This window comes from Lissotriton helveticus, chromosome 5_1 (assembly GCF_964261635.1).
Source record: "Lissotriton helveticus chromosome 5_1, aLisHel1.1, whole genome shotgun sequence".
Lineage (NCBI taxonomy): Eukaryota > Metazoa > Chordata > Amphibia > Caudata > Salamandridae > Lissotriton > Lissotriton helveticus.
Window position 1 is genome coordinate 1,947,447,809 of NC_136065.1, and position 24,806 is coordinate 1,947,472,614.

The 24,806-nt window shown below is 43.9% G+C and overlaps 1 protein-coding gene across 1 annotated transcript in view; it reads right to left on the bottom strand.

Annotated features, from left to right (window-relative positions):
• Nucleotides 1-24,806, bottom strand: part of GPR179 (G protein-coupled receptor 179) — a 289,378-nt gene that overhangs the window by 43,641 nt on the left and 220,931 nt on the right. Inside the window, exon 3 of the mRNA XM_078645602.1 lies at nt 3,808-3,910. Within this exon, the coding sequence (XP_078501728.1) occupies nt 3,808-3,910 (103 nt within the window). The remainder of the gene's footprint in view (nt 1-3,807; nt 3,911-24,806) is intronic.

The following is a 24,806-nucleotide window of genomic DNA, read 5'->3' on the forward strand; positions in this document are numbered from 1 at the left end:
GTGGAAAATGAAAGAACTGATGTTAGCGTGCAGGAGTAGCGTCTAAGTAGATACCACAAAGTCATCCCGGCCATCACGACACCAAGGACTTACACGGAGTCGACCAACACCACCTACCGACGCACAGGGGTACTGCTGATCAATAATTCTCCGGATCTAGTCTGACGCCTGGGGGGAAATTCTAAGGTTAAGAATCTATAACTAATAGTCTCTTTCAGATTGGTAGACATGACATGGAGAATATTTTTTTTTGCAGTTTAAGGGATAAAAAATTGAGTTAGTGCCTAAGGTGACAACTACCGACATCAAGACAATACGCAAACCGAAAATAGCTGTTCATACAAGTGGGATTTATAAGCGAAAGATGAGTGGGTTGCAAATATTCAAGAGAGCTGCTACAAAAAGATTGGAAATGTATGAAGACAAAGTAAAGCAAAACAACTTTGCCCAAGACACCATTGGTCAAAAGAGTCCTCAGAAGTTAGAGGGTAATGGTAAACAACTGGTAGAATGGGAGGTTCAGGGACACCGTGTATCACCAAGAGTTATTTATGCAGGTGAACGGTTGATAGATGGACATAAATCAGCAGATATCTTGGAGCACATGGGGATTAGCTAGAAGGAATGATTTAAACAGGCAGGGAGGGATAAGTATTCCTTGAGTAGGAGGCATTTGATGAGGAATCTGAAGATCTGAAAGGAGGGTGCATTTTTAAATGTGGAAAGGGGGAGCGTTCTATACTCGTAGGCCGGAGTCAGAAAGGATCTGCACAGTGTGGATTTTTTTCTGAATTAAGAGGGGAGTGATCTTCAGTTTTTGTAGCAAAGTGATTAAAAGCTACCAGAAGAGGAGATTCTTTTGGTTGTATTTTTTAGTGGGGTGGGCCATAGCTTTTAAGATGAAGCTGCAATTTTCATGGTGCACCATGCTTCGATTGGGGGCAATCCACTGCTTAATTTGAGCTGATGGTTTCTGGTGCTCCGCACCGGCACTTAATTACCAACACCTGCACTTATGACGGTCAGCCATGTGGTGGCGCTGTGTGTCTAATTTTGAAATGAGCACAACAGTGGTTTTATAATTCAATATACAATAAAAATTACTATTATCTGCCATCCAAGCCATTGTTATAACTTTTGGTGGCAGGATTAGTCTGAATTTTCACACTGGTTGGAGTGTGACGGTTAGTACATGTGTTGGTACTGTGATTGGAGTTTAGAAAAAATGGTTCTGTCGGGTTCGAACAACAGATAGTTAATCGGAAAAAACAATTTCTTCTGCTTCTAATAGAACCAAGAATATCTACAATGTTATCACAGAACCTTGGGAACGGTGATTTCTTTAGCCGGGAATAACTGCGACGAAGAATCTGTTTAAACAATTTTACGGATCTCGAGCCTGCTTCAGAAGCAGGCTCGAGATCCATAAAATTGTTTAAACAGATTCTTCGTTGCAGTTATTCCCGGCTAAAGAAATCACCGTTCCCAAGTGACTATTGCACCTGGCGAATAGGACTGTCGTGCTGCATACTACTGTCTTGATAAAGACCCGCCGCGACTGAAAACATTTGCGCTTCAAGGGTCGAAACGTCGACATCTATTTTCAGGCCATATAAACCCGGAACTCTCAATAAATTTGAAAGAAATGATAGGTTACGGGATTGTATTAGTTGATGGTCTTAGGAAATGAGACTTTGTACATACATGTACAGTTTTTTATAAAAGAAGTTGGATATATTTGGTATTTCACGAATTCACTAAATGTCACTTGATTCTTTGCACTGTATTTGGTATAATGACAGTTACTGTATATAATGTATAGAAATAAGTTTTGATTTTGAAAAACTTTATAAAGAGATGACAAAGTAATGCATAGGTCTCTCTCATTTATTCATTATAAGGTTCTGTGATAACATTGTAGATATTCTTGGTTCTATTAGAAGCAGAAGAAATTGTTTTTTCCGATTAACTATCTGTTGTTCGAACCCGACAGAACCATTTTTTCTAAACTACATATTACCCAGGTTCTGAGGGACACAGGGTCAACCCCGTTGGTTCTATAAAGGTACTGTGATTGGAAGCGCTGGCAGGGACAATGGGTGGTGCAAGCTGCAGTGACCTCCTGGGAAGAGCTCTGGCACTTACTTTTTCTTTTATTTTTAACAAATTCAGCACTAAGGCCATCGAAGGTGGGCAATGGGAAACGTGATCCCATTTTTGGTATTGGTGAGAAATCTGGCTCACGTAGCACTGCTCAGAAGGTCTAATATACTTTTTGGAAGGTCAGTGAGGAGGAACAAGCTGTAGTCCATATGACAGATTACCACCTTTTCCACTGCCAGCTCAAGGTCCTCGAAGGAGAGAATGTGTTACAGCTTCTTGAGTTTGTGAAGGTTAAGTCTGGTAAGCTTTAGGATTTGTCTTGCATGTGGTTTTTAAGGTTAAAGTTAGAGTCAAGAAGAAATCCCAAAGCCTTAGCAGAGGGGAGCAGTTGTGGGTTGATATCTGCCAATTTTAGCGATTCAAGCAAGATAAAGTCAGCGGCAAGGTCAGACTTTGGTGAGAGGAGGAAAAACTCGGTTTTTCAGCACATGGAATTTGAGATGCTTTTCTTCCATCTGTTTGATGGCATTGTGACAGTCATGTATTATATCTCTGTCTTTGGCTCGCTGCAACTTCTGCCATTTTTGATTACAAGTCATCTTGCGGAAAAGCAGGTTGAGAGAAGTTTTAGCTTGGATTCAAACGTCATCAGCACACTTGCTTTCATACATGCTTGGACATTGGCATTGACAGGACAAAACGCTAACTTTGCTGACCATTTAAGCGACTATTTAGTGTGACATGGAGTTGGAGGTCGCCAGTTTGGATGGATTTTGTGACGCCAGGTAGAGTAACTGGATCAGCTATGGTCTAAGATATATGTTGAATGATTTGGGGGACAGTGAAGAGCCCTTGCAAAGCCCTTGTTGTGATGCTAGTAGGTGGAGATTTAAAGAGAGCTATTTGGATATATTGAAAACAGTAGGTTAGGAACCAGTGTAAGTGCAACAAGACAGATCCAGACACTCCTAGCTGTAGCCGTCGTAAGATCTGTGTGCTGTCAGTGTCAACACAATACTGAGGTCTAAACGTATAGGCCCTGCTCATGAGTCTTTGTCGAAGGTGAGAAGAAAATTGTCATGATAGCTAATAAGGTTGACTCTGGGCTACACCTTGTCAATTGCTTGAAACGTGTGAATTAAATTCAATTGCACTGCTAATGTTCTAGTGCTTCTCCGTTCAACTCTAGTAGAGAAGAGTTGCTTCGGCTTGCTACTAAACTGAGAGTAGGGATAACCAGTTAAGTCCATTTTTAGTCCTTGCACAGGATTGCTTCGGCCTGCCTTGGCCAGAGGCATGCCCTTGCGCTTGCTAAGAGTCGCTCTACTCTAGTTTACTGATGGCTGACCAGGGACCTTACAAGAGCGCTGTTCATAAAGTCTGCAAGAGGTGGTGTGTCCATTCATTTCTGTGTTCTCTGCAGGAAGAAACATGCATATTGCTATGTGTACACTTTACATTGTTGTCTGTACACTGTGTTGGAGGTGGTGTATACACCGTTGTGTACATGCTCTGTTGTAAGTGTTGTGTAGATTGCTGCTGATGAGCTCTGTGGTGTTTGCACTGTTGTCTGCGATGTGTAGACGGGAGGAGGTTCACGTTATGTGGCTTTGCTGAGTATATTTGTGGTAGGAGTGTGCAGTGCGTACATTGTGGGTACACATGCTGGGTAGGTACTCTCCAGAAGAGGTCTTGGGTACATACATGCCTGTCTGGAGCTGGGGGTCCGTTTTGTCCCATAGAAGCCCGGCCTGCAGACGCAGATGTACCTGCCGAGGACGAATCCCGCTCCCTCCTGGGGGACACACTGAAAAACGAAACAAAGCAAAGAAATCTGTACAACATTTCACTTTGAAGGAGTTAGAAATACTAGCAAAAATACTATGTTTTGCATATTGTCCATCTTACCAGTTACTTGGAACCAACTGTAACTGTGACTTAATCAGTGCTTTATGGAAAAAAATAAGTGCAGGTACTCACCAAATTCGGATGTGGACCAGAGGGCGGGCTTGGGGTGGGTTAGGGGGCGGAGCTATGGGCAGCGCAAAGGGATCCGGCCAGGGGCACCTTTTAAGCATTCATGCACGCAGAAATGCATACATTAGTTGTGGCCCTCATTGCTAAACCTTGATCCCACGTGCTGTGCTACAGCATGACTATCGCCACCTTCCTCCTCAGTCTGGTTGCAAACAAGTGCTGCTGTAGTCTGCTATGCAAGCAGGAAGCTGCCTCTTCGATTTCCCGAGAGTCACGAGATATGCCTGTTAGCAGCAGGCGGGCAACTAGAGCCAAATTTCGGGGGGGGGGGGGGCTGAAAAATATTTCGGGGGGGTGGCTAATTCTTCCAACCATAGACAAAGTGACTGAAAGAAGGGGCGAAAACACAACAAAAGCCTAATTTACAAGTAAATGGTCTTTTAAAGACCTGTTAAGTACTCGGGTGCGGCTGCAATTAGTTAGTCGGCAGCCCGCGAAGACGTGTCAGCCCGGGCTGACACACACGACTGGGGGTGCTGAAGCCCCGTGAGCCCAATAGGTGTTGCACCCCTGGTTAGCAGGCCCTGCTCTCACACCTACAGTGAAGTGCTCTGGACTACACAAAGCCCAAGTGGACCTCTCAAACTTCCTGCCAACTCTGAATGAATGCTTACGGGTTGCGGCTCAGTTAGCATATTGAAAGGGGAGATTAGCACTTGATCGGAGTGCTTCAGGAAAACGGACCCACTCGTTGTCTGCTGTGTTGCGCTTTTTGTAAATGCCAATTTCACTGAGCTTGGCTTACATCCCTATGAGTACCGGTACTCTCTTTGGCCCATTTAAAGCACTGGTCTTAATAAACCTTTCTCAAAACCTACTTTACTGCCTACCGAATTATTTACATGCAAGGATGTTACTTGCATTACGGCACTATTATAGATAGCTAGATATGCATTTATTGGACGATTAATTAAAATCATTACAAGCTCTCTTTCATCTTTCTACAAGAAAGCAACACCTGGTGCACGTACGTTGATAAGGTATAAAGTTATTGGCTTTAGTAAAAGAGAAGAATGTAAACCTCGGGGCATAGTAGCCAACCATATTACACATGGCTGAAGGAATATGTAAATAAAAACATAAATTAGGAGCACTGTCAAAGAGGGTTCAGACGCTCCATTACTACAGCCCCCTGGTTGTGCTAAGCTAAGGTGGGGTCTTGTTCGTGACTCAGGTCCAGATGTAGGTAAAAGCAGTTTTGCGAGTCTTTAATAGCGATTTTATAGGAAATCGCTATTAAGGACTTGCAAAATGCCATGTAGGTAGGAATCGCAATATTTTTTGGGATTCCTTAATATTCCTTAATTGCGAATTGCAAATTGCGATTCGCAATCAAGGAATACCCTCCCATTTATTCCTATGGGCCTGGAGGCCCATAGGAATGAATGGGAATTGCACCCGCAATTTGCGAGTACCCAATAGGTACTCGCAATTTGCGTGCACAATTTCATGGACGCAAGGGTTCCAGAGGGACACCCTGTTGCACCCCTGAAATATGCATGTGTGCACATGTGGTGCACATACATGCCCTAAGGGTATGAATGTGTGCCACATGGCACTTTAAAAAAAAGCAAAACAGTGCTTTTTTAAAGGCAATCACAAATTACCACCAACTTGAAGTTGGTGCTAATTTGCGATTCCTTAAGGCAATAGCGCAATTTGCAATGCCTACTAGCATAGCATTTAGGGAATCGCAAATTGCGATTCTCCAAATGCTTGCACAAAATAAGGAATCGCAATTTTAGCGAATCCTTATTTTGCGAGTAAGTATTTGCCTTTCTACATTGGACAAAGCTGAATTGCGATCGCAAACGACGAAATGTGCAGATTTCAGCGTTTGCGATCGCAATTTGGCTTCCTACATCTGGCCCTCAGTTCTTTAATGGCCTCTTTGTAAAATTAAAAAAAGAAAATAAATCAAATGTCAAACAACATGCGACCGCCTGATGGCAGAATCTTATGTTCAGGAAATAGAAGATTGGTTGTGGCCAGTATTTCCTGAAAAGAAGATTTTTTTTACAACCGCTTGTGATACGCCGTAGTGTTTTGGGAGCAGCATGGCACAGTCTACAATGCTGATTGAAGCTGCTGCACAACATCTAGTACCAATGCCCCCTGAGAGGTACTACTCCTAGTCACAACTTAATTCACAGTTGTTTTGATTCTAGTGAAAGGGGTTGCTTTAGCACTAGTGTTGCCCAGTGTGATCTTGTTTGCTAGTGCTTCGCTAATGGCCTCCTTCGCAATGGATTCCCCCACTATCATCCTTTAACAGTGACCCTCAAGTCTCCATAACCACTCTCTCTCACATGCATTCCTTTTGTTTTATAGTGCCACTCATACCAATGTAGGGTGTCAGAGCACTTTACATTGGACACGCTTTACACAGAGACAATGAATCACACTTGTAAGTCAGTGTATAGGAAATGTTACATGAGAAAAAGGACTACAAGGTGTAGGAGTCACAAGTTATCCATACCGGTAGGCAGTAAGTGTAGTTTAAGAGGACTAGGTCTGGAGAAGCACAAACTAAGAATTTAAAACGTACCACAATGGTTGGGGGTTGCCTTTATTAATAAGAATTGATTTCTACCCAAATGAACCCTTTTTACAGCATTAGGATAATGAAAGACTGAGGGAACAATCACAATGCTCTAACCAATACCTTTCAGTTTCCAAGCAGTTTTTTGATGCCAGTTAATGGTTTGCTTCATCAGCCCTGGCCGTTAGCTGGGTAAATTGGTAGGGCGGGGGAGGAATACAAAATAAATAAAATGTACCTGAATCCTGATGTCCGCCGCCTCGCCAACACTTCAGCTCCAGCCGCCGATGTGACGATTCTCACACAGGCTACCAGAGTGCCCTGCGCAAATCCAGACTCTACTATTATGCTGGTATTACCCAGCATGAGAGACGTGTAGGTATTGGGTGGAGCGGGCTGGTTACACACTACAGCAGAGACTGTGACCCTGTGCTCTTGAGCCCTGCGGATATTTCCAAGCAATAACTTGGAGATATCAAAGTGCGCATGTGGGTTTGGCCAGCCGTGGCCGGCCGGCCAAACCAACATGCGCACTGGTAGTGCCCTGAGCCCACCACTCCTCCTGCTGCCGGAAGCCCCGCCCTCAAGACTCGGCGGCAGCTCCAGAGTAAAATATAATGATGATAAAGCAGTTTTTTTAACTGCTTTATTATCATTTTATTTTAGGTGCATCTGCTGGTTCCAGCAGTGGGGTGATGCTCCTCTGCCATAGCGGAGGAGCCGCAAGTAATTGCAAGTAATCAAAGGATCTTTACGAAAAAAGGAGCACCCCAATGAACTATTTACATTATATGCTCTTCTGTGATCTTTGCAGCAGCCACATTAACCCTCTGCTCTCCTAAATGATGAAGCGGTACAAAAGGGGGTGGTGATGAATGGAGTATCTGAACAAATCAAACACTCACACCCAGTCAACAGATCTGGGTTTAATCCATCACCGTTTTTTAGCCCACTCTGCCACCCCAGTTCAGACATGGCCATATGCAAATCAGTCTGACCCTGTGCCTCATGGGAACAGTCCAGCCCGAACTGCCAAGCCATGCCTTCCCTGGACCGGATTCAAGCTTCCTAGGACCGGTTTCTGGCATTACAGCCATCTTCAGCCAGGCTTGCTTGAATCCAGTGGCAAAGTGAGCAAGGGACTCACGTCTGAGCATACCCTGCCAACTTCTGGCGAACAAAGCGGTACAAAAGGGGGTGGTGATGAACGGAGTACCTGAACCAATCAAACACTCACACCCAGTCAACAGATCTGGGTTTAATCCATCACTGTTCTTTAGCCCACTTTGCCACTCCAGTTCAGACATGGCCATATGCAAATCAGTCTGACCCTGTGCCTCATGGGAACAGTCCAGCCCGAACTGCCAAGCCATGCCTTCCCTGGACCGGATTCAAGCTTCCTAGGACCAGTTTCTGGCATTACAGCCGTCTTCAGCCAGGCTTGCTTGAATCCAGTGGCAAAGTGAGCAAGGGACTCACGTCTGAGCATACCCTGCCAACTTACGACGAACAAAGCGGTACAAAAGTGGGTGGTGATGAACAGAGTATCTGAACCAATCAAACACCCACACGCAGTCAACAGATCTGGGTTTGATCCATCACCGTTCTTTAGCCCACTCTGCCACCCCAGTTCAGACATGGCCATATGCAAATCAGTCTGACCCTGCGCCTCATGGGAATAGTCCAGCCCGAAATGCCAAGCCATGCCTTCCCTGGACCGGATTCAAGCTTCCGAGGACCGGTTTCTGGCATTACAGCCGTCTTCAGCCAGGCTTGCTTGAATCCAGTGGCAAAGTGAGCAAGGGACTCACGTCTGAGCAAACCCTGCCAACTTATACACTGCATACACTTCCTTTTTCACCATTACTACTGTGATTAAATCGCCCTTCCTTTACTATGTTTTTCTTAGCCACATCCTTTAACCAACTCAGTTTTCCAGACTGTCCCCCTGAATTAGGTAATCTGCTCACTCAAAAGTGAAAGGTGATACCCAGTTGCCCTACTGATTGCAGAATCTTATGTTCAGGAGATAGAAGATTGGTTGTGGTCAGAATTTCCTGAAAAGAAGATTTTTTTTTACAACCGCTTGTGATACGCCGTAGTGTTTTGGGAGCAGCATGGCACAGTCTACAATGCTGATTGAAGCTGCTGCACAACATCTAGTACCAATGCCCCCTGAGAGGTACTACTCCTAGTCACAACTTAATTCACAGTTGTTTTGATTCTAGTGAAAGGGGTTGCTTTAGCACTAGTGTTGCCCAGTGTGATCTTGTTTGCTAGTGCTTCGCTAATGGCCTCCTTCGCAATGGATTCCCCCACTATCATCCTTTAACAGTGACCCTCAAGTCTCCATAACCACTCTCTCTCACATGCATTCCTTTTGTTTTATAGTGCCACTCATACCAATGTAGGGTGTCAGAGCACTTTACATTGGACACGCTTTACACAGAGACAATGAATCACACTTGTAAGTCAGTGTATAGGAAATGTTACATGAGAAAAAGGACTACAAGGTGTAGGAGTCACAAGTTATCCATACCGGTAGGCAGTAAGTGTAATTTAAGAGGACTAGGTCTGGAGAAGCACAAACTAAGAATTTAAAACGTACCACAATGGTTGGGGGTTGCCTTTATTAATAAGAATTGATTTTCTACCCAAATGAACCCTTTTTACAGCATTAGGATAATGAAAGACTGAGGGAACAATCACAATGCTGTAACCAATACCTTTCAGTTTCCAAGCAGTTCTTTGATGCCAGTTAATGGTTTGCTTCATCAGCCGCGTCCGTTAGCTGGGTAAATTGGTAGGGCGGGGGAGGAATACAAAATAAATAAAATGTACCTGAATCCTGATGTCCGCCGCCTTGCCAACACTTCAGCTCCAGCCGCCGATGTGACGATTCTCACACAGGCTACCAGAGTGCCCTGCGCAAATCCAGACTCTACTATTATGCTGGTATTACCCAGCATGACAGAAGTGTAGGTATTAGGTGGAGCGGGCTGGTTACACACTACAGCAGGGACTGTGACCCTGGGCTCTTGAGCCCTGCGGATATCTCCAAGCAATATCTTGGAGATATCAAAGTGCGCATGTGGGTTTGGCCAGCCGTGGCCGGCCGGCCAAATCAACATGCGCACTGGTAGTGCCCTGAGCCCACCACTCCTCCTGCTGCCGGAAGCCCCGCCCTCAAGACTCGGCGGCAGCTCCAGAGTAAAATATAATGATGATAAAGCAGTTTTTTTAACTGCTTTATTATCATTTTATTTTAGGTGCATCTGCTGGTTCCAGCAGTGGGGCGACGCTCCTCCGCCATGGCAGAGGAGCCGCAAGTAATTGCAAGTAATCAAAGGATCTTTACGAAAAAAGGAGCACCCCAATGAACTATTTACATTATATGCTCTTCTGTGATCTTCACGGTACACATGCTTTGCAGCAGCCACATTAACCCTCTGCTCTCCTAAATGATGAAGCGGTACAAAAGGGGGTGGTGATGAACGGAGTATCTGAACAAATCAAACACTCACACCCAGTCAACAGATCTGGGTTTAATCCATCACCGTTTTTTAGCCCACTCTGCCACCCCAGTTCAGACATGGCCATATGCAAATCAGTCTGACCCTGTGCCTCATGGGAACAGTCCAGCCCGAAATGCCAAGCCATGCCTTCCCTGGACCGGATTCAAGCTTCCTAGGACCGGTTTCTGGCATTACAGCCGTCTTCAGCCAGGCTTGCTTGAATCCAGTGGCAAAGTGAGCAAGAGACTCACGTCTGAGCATACCCTGCCAACTTATGGCGAACAAAGCGGTACAAAAGGGGGTGGTGATTAACGGAGTATCTGAACCAATCAAACACTCACACCCAGTCAACAGATCTGGGTTTAATCCATCACCGTTCTTTAGCCCACTTTGCCACTCCAGTTCAGACATGGCCATATGCAAATCAGTCTGACCCTGTGCCTCATGGGAACAGTCCAGCCCGAACTGCCAAGCCATGCCTTCCCTGGACCGGATTCAAGCTTCCTAGGACCAGTTTCTGGCATTACAGCCGTCTTCAGCCAGGCTTGCTTGAATCCAGTGGCAAAGTGAGCAAGGGACTCACGTCTGAGCATACCCTGCCAACTTATGATGAACAAAGCGGTACAAAAGTGGGTGGTGATGAACGGAGTATCTGAACCAATCAAACACCCACACCCAGTCAACAGATCTGGGTTTCCATCACCGTTCTTTAGCCCACTCTGCCACCCCAGTTCAGACATGGCCATATGCAAATCAGTCTGACCCTGTGCCTCACGGGAACAGTCCAGCCCGAAATGCCAAGCCATGCCTTCCCTGGACCGGATTCAAGCTTCCGAGGACCGGTTTCTGGCATTCCAGCCGTCTTCAGCCAGGCTTGCTTGAATACAGTGGCAAAGTGAGCAAGGGACTCACGTCTGAGCATACCCTGCCAACTTATACACTGCATACACTTCCTTTTTCGCCATTACTACTGTGATTAAATCGCCCTTCCTTGACTATGTTTTTCTTAGCCACATCCTTTAACCAACTCAGTTTTCCAGACTGTCCCCCTGAATTAGGTAATCTGCTCACTCAAAAGTGAAAGGTGATACTCAGTTGCCCTACTGGTAGTTGATCTGTGTTGGGAAAACAACAATGCTGTCTGCATAGCATATGGGCATGTACCTCTGCCTGAGTACCCGACTTCATGTGGAGCTGCTAGCCTGACGTTTTGTTTGGCCCAGCCAGCATGCTAATCGAGTAGGTGCGCCAAGGCCTACATTTGTCAATGGTCAAGCCAAAGTTCAGAACCTGACCTGTGACCTAGGAGGGGTGCACCAACTATACCCATGGTAGCTATAAAACACTACAGTCCATGCCTTGGTTTGATCACATACAGCTGTGGAGGCAGCGTAACAATTTCTGAGGATTATATTTTTTTTCTCTTAGTGTCTGACTCAGAGGAGTGCAGCCTACTAGCACACTCATGTAAAGCTATGCTGGGATGACACAATCTCACCCTTGCGCTGACTTGTGTGTGTGTGAGATCATATTGGATGGTCCCTGGTTATACAAACTGACAAGATAGAGTCTGGAGACACCCTCCCCTGACAATGGAGGTGTGTTGCCTGCATGTGTGTGACGAGACTAGAGAATCAGACACTTAAGTGAGTATGGAGGTAGACAGGGCTAACCTTACAAATTCCATGAATGAAGACCTTTTAGCAAGGGGGTGCTGATTATATTTCTGGAGCTTTGCCTTTTGGTGGATGTTAGCGGACAGGGGGTGAGTCAGGAGAGTCTGTTATTAAAGGTAAGGATTTTTCTAGGCAGGCTCCGCGTTATAGTCAGTCCGTGATTATCGCCTCAGGAAGACTGATGACCGCCAGGTGCTCTTTTTTTGCGCCTTTGATACTCCAGCTTGGAGCCAGTATAATCACTGCGTATTGTGAGAGCCATCACCTTGCACAAAGGTTGTGTCTACACTACAGACATTTGAAAGTGAACCACCCTAAACCAATTCCAGAACCACAAATAGCGGATCCACATTCCTTGTCTGGAAAATGAGAACAAAAGAGGGACTTAAACCAACCATCTTTGCTTCAATACCAAGTTCTTTTGGGTCACAAAGTGAATGTTCTGAAGAGGAGCTGCTCTGCAATTACTCTAGTGCCTGTCTGACAGTCAATCTTCCAAACCAGAGATGAGTAAACATCACCTGAAATCTTGTGAAACTTGCTGGACAAGTTGTGGATCAACCCAGCACCTCGAAGCCTGCCTGCTCCGAGAGGAAAGGAGTGTGCCTTGTCCTGTAAGAGGAAACAGCATCCAGGAGGAGAAGCCCAGTAGTGTTCCCAGAGTGAAGAACATCCAGAAGAAGCCAACTTGTTTGTGGAAGTTTACCTACCTGAGCTGAGAGTAGGTTTCCCGGGCCTCCCTGCATGGTTCATTTAGCGAACTACAAGGAATAGTGACCATCGCTAACATCAATGTTCCATCTAGCATCCATGTCGTGACCTGAGCAACTTGCTGTGAATCGCAACAAACTGAGTTACCCAACACATCCCCCGCTCTCAGAAGGCTGTAACTGCCCAGAAGACGAGAATTTATGATCCCCAGCCTGTTGTGCCACAACTTCGCCATGGCCCAAGAGGCGGTACTAGTTCCTCAACACAGCTACTTCTGCCAGAAGAGTTTGTTGTGTGACTGCGTAGATTCTGGGCTAATCTCTGATCCTGGCCTGCTGCGCTGCAACTCTGATGTCACCTGAGAGGCAGTCACCTCCTTGATACTGCTCCCACTGCCTAAAGACACTGTTGTGTAACAGCATGGAGGACAAAAAACCACCACACACCAAAAAGCTTTTCACCCAGACAGGTAATACAGGGCCTTGCCTGAAAGCTGAGAGACTACATCATGACATATAACTGCTCAGTTCATCCTTGGCAGTGAGCCTCTCCTAACACTTAGTAAGATATGAGACTGAATGGACATATAAGTCCCCGACACTGGGAGAGCAATTCTATAACCATAATACCATATTGCACCTGAGTTGATTCTCCCAATAGTCCCCTTGGTCAGATGCTCTGTATACAAGAGTGGGTACTACAACTCTAGCAGTATTTCATTGCAGTAGGTTGTGGAGAACCACACCTGATCAGAACCCGGGGCAGTACAAGCCATGACACATCAGTAATAGCTTATAGCGTGTAGCTCTGTACCTACACCCCAAAACTATGTGTAGTGTCACATTTTGTTGTGTTATTAGAGCACTTCTCTTTTTACAAGAAAATCACCAGGCTAGAGAGCAGCTTATTGTGCTTACTGGTTGATTGTTAAGTTCTGAGTTCTTGCGCCCTGTCAGGACACCAGTGACAAATGACCTCATCCACCCCCCCCCCTATTGGGGCCCAGTAGTGCCTGTTCTGCAGCCATATCCCCACCCCTCCCAGATACGGGCCCAGTAGCCTGTTTGTCCTGTGCCCCCTGAAAGGGGTCTGGATTCATGTATGCCCACAGCATTTATCTAAGTTGTTCCACCCAGATTGTCAGTTGATAGTATTTAAACTTTGACAGGTTACCTTCGACTCTTACTGACAGGGATTTCCAGCCTATTATGGCTCCTTCTTCTTCCAACTGTCTCCACTTCACTATCCCTGCCTCTTTAAGGGGAATCGATAGTTTATCTGTAAGGCATGCTGGAGTTCCTGGAGGTTCCTAAATTGGGGCAAAGATGCTATAGTGTGGGATCTTTAATATTCTTCTGAGTTGATGCCACAATTTACAAGCTGATAATACCGTCTTCAGCCTGATTTTTTAAGTATTTGGGATGACCAAACTTATTAAGAAAGAAACTTCCTTCTATCATTGCCTGCTGGTATAATAGATAAGAGGAGTGTTCCTTAAGTAGTGATCTAACATTTTGAAATTGAAATCCCCGCCAGTATAGTAGGAGACCTGGACTTGAAATCCCTCCATGTTCTTTTTTCCATCTCAACTTTTTCCTTGCTATTTTTACCCCCCTGGCCGCCCACATACTGATATTTCTTATCAAATTTTTTTTATAAAACATTTTTATTGGTTTTTGTAAATGCTGACCGAACATGAACATTGGCAGTTTTGACAGATTATACATCATGATATAGTGCAAATTATACATTCGTACGGGTTCCTGGACACACTGACCGTACCAGAGGCAGTACAACATTTCTTCATCATGAACCGTGGTTCAGGCCTTTCACCATTAGTTATATTTTCCAGCTAATCTGACTCAGTCCCCTTCACCCTCTTCATCTGAGCTAGCAATGTCATATACAGGTAGTGGGTCACACAAATCCCCCCTATACACATTCCAAGGCATCCAAATCTTATTCCATTTGCGTGGACTAGTCCTTATCGTATATACCGCTCGTTCTGTCAACATCAGCAGATCCATATTCCTGCACCAGTGTGCCAATGTAGGTGAATCCGCCGCCCCCCATTTCTGTGCGATGTCCCTCTTAGCAACCATAATGCCTATCGTGCCCCAGAGTTGGCCGTGTCGTGAGAGGTCATTAGGGTCCCATATATTCAGAAGACATTTACGAGGATCAGGTGGGACAGAGACCTCTAGTGTTTGTGAAATAGTGTGCATTACCTGTCTCCAGTACTCTAGTATACTCGGGCATTCTTATCAATTTTTAAAATCTATTTAGAAAACATAACTGTGGTGATTCGTAGGTATTTGACAGTATAAAAATATTATGCTCAACATTGTCAACTCCATCTTTGTTTTATTGAATCTGCACTTCATCATATTTAGTTTCATGCTTTATTTAGAATTCCACTACTTTTACGGGAATCCTTATCCATATAGTTACGTGTTTTAACAGGATTATGTAGGATTTATGTTAATCCCTCGCATCGTGGTCTCAATCCAATTCCACTTTTAATTCCTTGACCCTGATCAAACATGCAGTAATGCTTTCTCTGTTGTAAAGCCTGCCATGAACCTGGCTACAACTGTTGATGCTGAGCCCACAACACTAACCTCTCATTGGCTGAAATAGTCCATTATCACAATCTCAGGCTTTGGTACTCTTTATATTATAGCCCATGATGTCAAAGGCTCCTTTTTTCCCTTCCGAGGACAGCAATGAGGCAAGAGACTGTATTTCATTGTCTTTCTAACTTACTTATCTATCTGTAGGTCTATTTTTAACCAACAAAATAATCCACATGCTCTCTTGATTTTGAATATGCCCATGTGCACTTTGTGGCTTAGTCAGTGTAACCCTAGAGTAAGGGTTTTAATTTGAAGTCTAGATTGGTTGAAGTAGTTAAGTCTCTCTGCAGTTGTGATTTTCTCAGGGCAGCACTATCTACTATTCCCATGGCCCTATTCCCTTATCTCCCTGTACAGTGTCTCTATAATGCATCTAGCATGTAGGTTTCCTAAAATATTTGGGCGTTTGTATAGTTCAGCGATTGCCAATTACTTTGACCCTGTGTATAAATCCAATCGAATTGTTGAATTAGGTTAGAACTCAACAAATATCGAACATGGTCTAGCTGTAGTCTATTATTTCCATAAAAAGAAGCTGTTTACAGATCTGTGCCTTCCAGGGCCGGACTGGAAACTTAAAACAGCCCTGGCAAAAATTAAAAATTCAGCCCGCATGGGCAGAGGTCCTAATGTGCGCTAGAATAAAAGCAACTTTCAAGTTACGGCCAGGATCGGTAATAAGCACCACCATTCCGAGAGGCTGAACCCGGCCTCCAAGTGTCAATACCGGCCTCCTGGGGCTCCAGCCTCCCGGGGAATTGCCCGCTTGCCCGGGGGGCCAGTCCGGCCTTGGTGCCTTCTATAGTTATTGTTAACCATCTAAGAGGAATTTGTCATCCTCTTTCAAATGGGTCTGTATTTCCCAGAAAAAATTCTCCAGCTTCAAAATCTCAGATATTCATGGCCACCGCTTGACTGTGATGTCCAGTGCTTTATCTACCACTGTGACACCATTGCACTCTTTGACCCACGCTGCCCGAGTAATGACATTTCCCATACCTTGCATTGCAACTGGTACTGAACTATTAATTGCAACATTGTGAGATGAAAAAATATCTGCGCTCACATTTTTCACTCCCAGGGACTTCCTTTGCATTAACGCAATGCGTGCCGATGCATGAGAATGGATACGACTTCATGAGCTTTGCAGTTGCTCCTCAAACCGAAATAGCGAAATTAACGTTTAACTCTCTACAGATGTTCTTCCTTCTGTTTGGGGAAAGATATTTCCGGGGTATAAGTGATTATATAATATATATTACCCTACGCTAGCAGTGTAGGTGATTATATTGTACCATATGCTCATTTGCTGTGAAAAGACAGCTCCTGCCCCTAATCGGGAGAGCTTTGCAAACAGTAACCTCATTCATGTCAAAAGATTCTTGACACTCTAGGTCTCACTCATTGGCACACATTTCTACATCCACTTACTCAACAGTTAGTTCTCTTTACAAATTGTTGATGCAAATTTCGGAGTACACTCTGGGGAACTCTAGATAATAATAATATGGCAACCTTATACACAAAGACAAATGAGGCGCGTATGAACAGGAGCCAGATAATTGGATCCCGCAAAGCTCCTTAATGCTGCAGCTTTAAGAAGCAGTAAAGAGGAAAGCACTTCCCAGATGGACACAGACACAGCTCAGGAGTGCAGGAATATAAAACACATTAGGTTTCAAATTTAAGTAAGAACCTGACATATCTGTCTGTGGCCCAGTCGTGTTATACTAGATAGTGACAGCGAGTGTTCTAGATTTATCTAGATAGTAATATAATGTGTTCCTTTGTTATGTGTTTGTTTTCTCTAGTAAAGATTCAAACATTGGTGAAATTCTTTAAGACCGACCATGTATACAATCCAGCATTTATTCCCTATGTACTGTCATTGACGCTACGTACACAATTCTGGATCTAAATGTTTCTGTAGATACATATCCATTTAAATAAATAAAACACAACCAAAAAATAAAAAAAACAAATCTAGGCAGGCTACATGATCAAAAACACCGCCCCATGGAGTTACTAATAGCTACACCCAATGGGGCAATATTTTGTGAATAATATTTAGGACATGACATATGTGTCAGAAGATTGTTATAATCCCCCTTAAGGTGCGCATGGTGACCATAGGTTCTTGCTGTCACATGGGAAGGTACCATTAGATTGCAGCTTCCTGTAGGGACACATCACACAATCCCCATCCACTTGGGGTTAACATATCCGGGCAGGTGGAAGTTGTGTGGTGGGTGGTACAATGATTCTCTCTGTCAATATTACAGCACAGTGATTTTTAAATATCGAATCTCTCTATAGCTGGGAATTACTGCCTAGTGCAGAAATTTACTGCCCACCTTGGCAGGTGGTAAATGTTCCATAATAAGGGCTATAAAGTGCCTAGATATATTGGGGTTTAAGTGCTACTCAAATGCACAGAACTCACAAGACTAGCGTTCTAGCGCTTGCAAGTGCATTTACAGGAAGGGCATCCGTAAACCTATGACTTTTGGTTGGATAAGAGCTAACACTGGATCAGGTATGGTATGTGTGAATGATCTACATCAGGTGTCTCCAACCAGTTGAATTTTAAATAAGCACAGGGCCATATTTTTCTTTTAAAGTTAAGGACAGGCTGTATTTTTTTTACATTACCATCATCAGCCTGCAGATAGCAGGGCCTGATAATGAGCAATGCTGGAGTCAGATTTATGACCCAGAGTTAGGCACAGAGGTGAAGAACTGAAGCACTGAGGTAGTCAACTCTTAAATAAAAGTCCTTGTCAACTCAATATTGGAACATGAGAACAAAATAACGCTTCTGAATGCTTTTAAATGGGAGAAAATGAAAACTACGGGTAACTTTACTTCACATTTACAAACAGCAAGCCTCTTGCTCCAGGAGTTCAGTAGACACTGTGCCATATTTATAACTGAAACATAGTAAAATTATTTTTAAATGGGAGAACTTTAAAGTGAAGTAAAATATTTCTATAAAACGTTAAGCCAATTACGTGTTAATGTGTTATGAAGAATGCTTCTTTACTTTAAATTCCTCCCATTTAAACAAACGTCTGTATGTTTCTATTATAAATATTTGCAGTGCCAACAGGCCCTTGGGTACAAGATGCCTGCTGTTTGTAAATGCAAAATTGAAATGGAGAAAATTTAAATCTGAGTTGTATGGAATCCATATTAACATAAAGTTAACTCTTCAGTTGTATTTAATCCCATATCAAATTATCGCATTTTCACACAATAGGCATCTTGCTCTAAGTGGCTGGTAGACACTGTGCCATATTTATAACTGAAAAATGCAGCCATTTTTTAAATGGGAGAAATTCAAAGTGCAGAAAAATGTTTCATATTATGAACATTTTTGCAGAACTTTTTTCTGCACTTTAAATTTCTCCCATCTAAAAAATTGCACTATCTTTGTATTCTACATGTAACTGTGACACATATGGAGAAAGGTAAGTCTTGTGCCATAACTACATACTACAGAGGTTCTCATTCACCCATACACATATATCTCATTTATATGCACACATGTTTAGACCTCGCTCTCACCGACACACATGGCAGCCCTGTCATAGTGCCCTAGTCAAACCAAAGTATCCGGCTCTATGGATATTAGGCTTTAAGTCAATGAAGCTGGGTGTGGGGGTGTCTGGTAACACTACGCGAGTGGCTTGGCCTTCAGTACCTCATAATGGTTTTCACTGATCAAAAGTAGCTCTCACTACAGAAAAGTTAGAGACCCCTGGCCTACTTGCTATCAAAATCAAATGACATGACCTAACGCACACTTTCGTTTTTTTTGGAACTGATGTAAAAGAAGACACAAATCAGGCAGTAAGTGTGTGTTTGCTTATTGCCACTTAGATACGTGAGGAAAGCATGGTAGGATCACTTGTGGGAGGGGCCACCCACCTAACTGCTCCTTGTTAGCAAGCTGGACATGGTAATACTAGTCTTTCAGCGGGAGTCATCAACTATTTTGGAGCCGGCAGTTACCAGTGGGATGGGAACATGGGAGAGGAAGAGGGGTATCTTTGCCATGTGCCACACGCTTTTCAGGGCCCCACAATCCTAACAAAAATGTATTAATGGTCCATGTCATTTGTTATATAATGAGGCTACTAACTGTGCCCTCACCTCCAGGCGGTGCTAAGTGATGGAATGGCCTGGTAAAGTGAAAACACTTTTTTCAAAAATATTTTTTTACATACTTAGATTGAGGAGTGGATCCTGCATGACTATTTTAGCCAGGCCCCACAAAAGCTTCTGACATGCTTAGTTACCAGCAGCACCCTCTTGTGAAGAGTCTCCTGAGGCCAAAGGGAGGAGTGATGGCTGACGGCATATAAGGTCGGTCTATGCTGTATAGAGCGCTAACTGGCACATGCATCAACGTCGGTTTTTGCAATTCCTTAATTGCGATTATTAAGGAATCGCAATTAAGGAATCGCAAATGCATGTAAGAATCGCTATAAAAATAGCGATTTCTACACATTCCTTAATTGCGACTTGCAAATTGCTAGTCGCAATTAAGAAATGCTGTCCCATTCATTCCTATGGGCCTCCAGGCCCATAGGAATGAATAGGAGATTGCATGAGCAATTTGTGAGTACCAGTAGGTACTCGCAAATTGCTCATGCAATTTCAAGGGTGCAAGGGTGTCAAAATGACACCCTATTGCACCCCTGAAATTAATCTGTGCACATATGTTGCACACATGGAACTGCGCAACATGAAACTTGCGCAACATGAAACGTGCGCAACATGAAACTTTGAAAAATGCACACAAGTGCATTTTTCAAAGTTTTTGCAAATTACCATGAAGTTCAACTTCATGGTAATTTGCTACTCCTATTAGCGAAATCGCTAATTTTTATTATTTTAATGCATTGCATTTAAGGAATCTCAATTTCGCATTCCTTAAATGTAATCGCAATTTAGAGATTCCTTAAATTGCGATTTTTCATTTGGGATGATGCATCCCAAATACAAAAATACCGGTCGCAAAGGGGCAGAATCTGATAATCTGCCCGTTTGCAACCGTTTTTTTTTTCCTTTGATGCATGTGCCTGTACAGGCCCGGACTGGCCGTTGCGGGCATCGGGCAATCCCCCGGTGCGCCGCACGGGTGGGGGCCGGTTTTGGGTCCTGGGGGCCGTTTTTGTTACAGGGCCTTTTTTTGCAGCATTGCTTCAAAAACGGCTCTGTAACAAAATCTGCTGAAAACCGGCCCCGGCAAAGAGCTCGGTCGCACCCCCAGGGTGCCGGCCGAGCACTTTGCCAGGGCCAGTTTTGGTTGTCAGTCCGGCCCTGTGCCTGTATGAGTTTTAGTGGTGTCAGAACTGAGGCTAAAAATCTTCTCACCCTCCTAGGCGGGGATGATGATTCCCTCTTAGCATTTAAAAACCCAAGTTAAGCTGATAGTCGACATTTCTCTTTCCGGTATTAATATTTTCAAAACTGAGCTGTTTTGGTATCATCCAAATATTAACCATATATGAATATCACAAATGGTTATCGCCATTCCACATGCCCAATCTGTGGTATGTGAATAAAAGGGGTTCTTGTAGTACTACCAAGCAGGCATTAGTTCGTTCAGGGGTGGCTGGTTGAAGAAAGGCACAGAGTACCGAGGTTTTCCCCTTTGCAACTATATGGCTGTACGTCACTGTACTGCAGACCACAACATTTTAAACGTGAGTATATATTTACTATTCTTAACTCCACATCCACTTGCCTTGACAATATAGTAATCAGCGTAGTAGATGCAATATTTTTTGTAGGGTGACATTTTTGTCTAGTAAGAGCAGGAGCTGCAGCCGCTATAAGGGACTTAAAAGACCGCAGAGCACTTGCTCACGTAACTAAACATTCACAAAGTACCCACAATACATCAGAGAGCTGCACATGGCATAACACAACAGGCACGCTGACTTCTTCTTGGTATTGAAGATGAAAAGCGTGCACCATTTAGAGGTGGGAGAGCCAACAAGTTCCCAGGGACTCCTGGGCCAGTCCGATGCAAAGGTCGGCTCTTGCTCTAAGAGCCTGTGCCCAAGCCGACCCCTGGGAATTTTTTGGCGCATCTATTGTGCAACAAACATCATGTTGGAAAATTATAAAGTCTCTTCAAAATTCAAGAAAGTGTACTTTTTTAACATGTGGACTTGCTTCAATTTAGCACATCAGATTATATCCTTGCATCCAGAAGTGTTTATTAAAAGTCCGAATTTTTATACATGAACTAAGAAACATTGCTGCCCCTGCACTGATGACAAAGCTATCAGTGAACTAAGAGGCAAGTCAGTTTTCATGTGTACCCTGTATGTGGCCTACATTTTTACTATACACGAGCAAAATTAGAGGCTATTAAATCAAACACTAGAGGTGTTGTTACAGCACACACTCAACCCACCTATTTGAAGGTGGTCCCATATGTGATAGGAAACAAACAGGAGGCTTAGTGAACTGTAGTATTAGCCGAGGACCACACAATTTGGCCAAGTAGGTGTCCTGTCCAGGACAAGGGCACTAGGACCCTGGGGCAGCGCAGGGGCGAGGGGACACCGGACACCACATCCGGTCAAGGGGTGGGGAGAGGACACTCTGATGCTGGACCTCGAAGCATGAGGTCGTGACATGCATATGCTGTGAAGAAAGAAACAATAAAGGCATACCTGTACAATACCCTGGTGTCCTGCGTATTCTCCTGGGTCTGGGAACACGACATCTGGCGACGAGGCGGGATCGGAATCATCCGACGTGGAGAAATCGCGATTTTAACCAGGAGCCCACCCTGGATCGCGTCGTGACCAGAAGGAGGAGTGCAGCAACATTGATTGAGCAGCAGCGACGCGGAAGCCCACCCCGACCGCTGCACGAGGAAAGGAACAAAAAAAACGACCCCTCCGGTAAGCGCCTAGCAAAGAGCGCGAAATCCAATTGAAATAGAAAAGCAGCGCGAGCTCTCGTGACCCACGAGAGTCTTGGCGGCCATTTTGGGGTCAGGCGCGGGAGCCAATAGAAACTGCAAAGAGCGCGGCGGCCATTTTGGAGTCAGGCAGCGCCGCAATTGGACGTGAAGTCCCGCGAGAGCACGGCGGCCATCTTGAAGACAGGCATATAAACCAATAGGAGCCAAGACCGAGTGCGGCGGCCATTTTGAAGACAGGCGAAGCGCGAAAAAGAGCCAAAAATACAGAAATAAGGGATAAAGGCACCGAAAAAGAGGAAAAGAAGACCACAAAGGGTGGTTAAAGTAAAAGACAATTAACACGAGGGCCATACAAGACAAATAAATAAATAAATAAATAAAAGCAAAAAGGAGAGAAGCAAAGTAAAGCACATAAGTGACAAAAAGGCAGCATACAGAACATAGTACCAGGGAAGAGGGCATAAATACATAAATACAGGTGCAACTAAAGAAGAAGAGGGGCCAATAAAAGGACAACGGAAAGAAAAGAAAGGAAATTAAGAAAAAGGCACAAACAAGCATATGCAAAGGCAAAAAGAGGCAGAATAAGGAAATAAGGGTTGAACAAGGAGCAATAGAACAAAGAACAGAAAAGAAGGTAACAGCACAACGAACAGGTGCAAATAAAGAAGATACAAGAGAACAAGGCACAGACAAAGAAGAAAATAAAGAAAGAACAAAGGGTGACAAGGACGAATAAGAGAATTGCACTAAAGGAATTGAGCGCTAATAAAGCACAAGCGAAGACAAAAACAGTGAATAAGAGAAAAAGACAACAAGTAAAAGGACAAAGGAAAGAAAAGAAAGGAAATTAAGAAAAAGGCACAAACAAGCATATGCAAAGGCAAAACGAGGCAAAATAAAGGACAAAAGAAAGGAAAGAAAGGAAATTAAGGAAAGGCACAAACAAGCATATGCAAAGGCAAAAAGAGGCAGAATAAGGAAATAAGGGTTGAACAAGGAGCAATAGAACAAAGAACAGAAAAGAAGGTGACAGCACAACGAACAGGTGCAAATAAAGAAGATACAAGAGAACAAAGTACAGACAAAGAAGAAAACAAAGACAGAACAAAGGGTGACAAGGACGAACAAGAGAATCGAACTAAAGGAATTGAGCGCTAATAAAGCACAAGCGAAGACAAAAAACAGTAAATAAGAGAAAAGACAACAAGTACAAGGAAAGAAAGGAAATAAAGACACATAAGAGAAAATAAAGACGACAAAGTGCAGAGCACAGGAAACAGAAGAGTGCCAAAAAGAGCACGGGAAACAACAAAAGAAAAGACAATAGAAAAAAAAGGAGTGCCAGGAAGAGCACGGAGAATAGAAGAGTGCCAAGAAGAGCACAGGAAACAGAAGAGTGCCAAAAAGAGCACGGGAAACAACAAAAGAAAAGACAATAGAAGACATAACAGAAAAAAAAAGGGGTGCCAGGAAGAGCACGGAGAATAGAAGAGTGCCAAGAAGAGCACAGGCAACAGAAGAGTGCCAAAAAGAGCACGGGAAACAACAAAAGAAAAGACAATAGAAAAAAAAAAAAAAAGGAGTGCCAGGAAGAGCACGGAGAATAGAAGAGTGCCAAGAAGAGCACAGGAAACAGAAGAGTGCCAAAAAGAGCACGGGAAACAACAAAAGAAAAGACAATAGAAGACATAACAAGAAAAAAAAAGGGGTGCCAGAAAGAGCACGGAGAATAGAAGAGTGCCAGAAAGAGCACAGGAAACAGAAGGGTGCCAGAAAGAGCACGAGAAACAACAAAAGAAAAGACGATAGAAGAAATAAAAACAAAAAGAGTGCCAGGACGAGCACGGAGAATAGAAGAGTGACAAGAGGAGCACAGGAAACAGAAGAGTGCCAGAAAGAGCATGGGAAACAACAAAAGAATACCATAGAAAAGAAGAAATGACAGACCCCAAGCCAGAAAGACAAAGTGCACAATACAGAAAACCACCACCATTCAACTTGTCGGAGCCACAAGTAGGAATAAGGTGGGAGAATTGGATCAGACATCTGGAGAGATACATGGAGGAGACGGATGTGACAGAGGCAAAGAAACTGGGTCTATTACTAAATTATGCAGGCGATGACATTGGGGACCTCCTAGTGACGCTACCAACAAAGGAAACAACTACTTATAAAAAACTAAAGAAATGTTTAACAATGAAATTTGACTGGCAAAGAAATATTGACCGTGAAAGATACAATTTCGCAACTGCGTCTCAACAAATAGGCGAAACACCAGATGACTTTGCGACCAGGCTGAGGAAACTTGTGACACATTGTGAATTTGACAAATTTGACAACACACAAGCAATAAGATTGCGAATAATAGAAGGATGCCGTGACAGGAGCTTCCGTGCAAAGATACTAAAAGACCCAACATCACTAGAAAACATCCTGGCCCTAGCAAGAGCGGAGGCTAGAGCGACAGCAGACGCAAAAGAAATGGAGCGAGGAAAGGTCATAGAAGAAACAGTGCCGTGCCTGTTGAGCAACGTCACAATGCAGATGATGGGTCTTATGGCAACTGAAAGACTGGAAGAAGATGATGCCATCACAAGCACCCCACCGGAGCGAGGAAAGTTAACAGAAAAA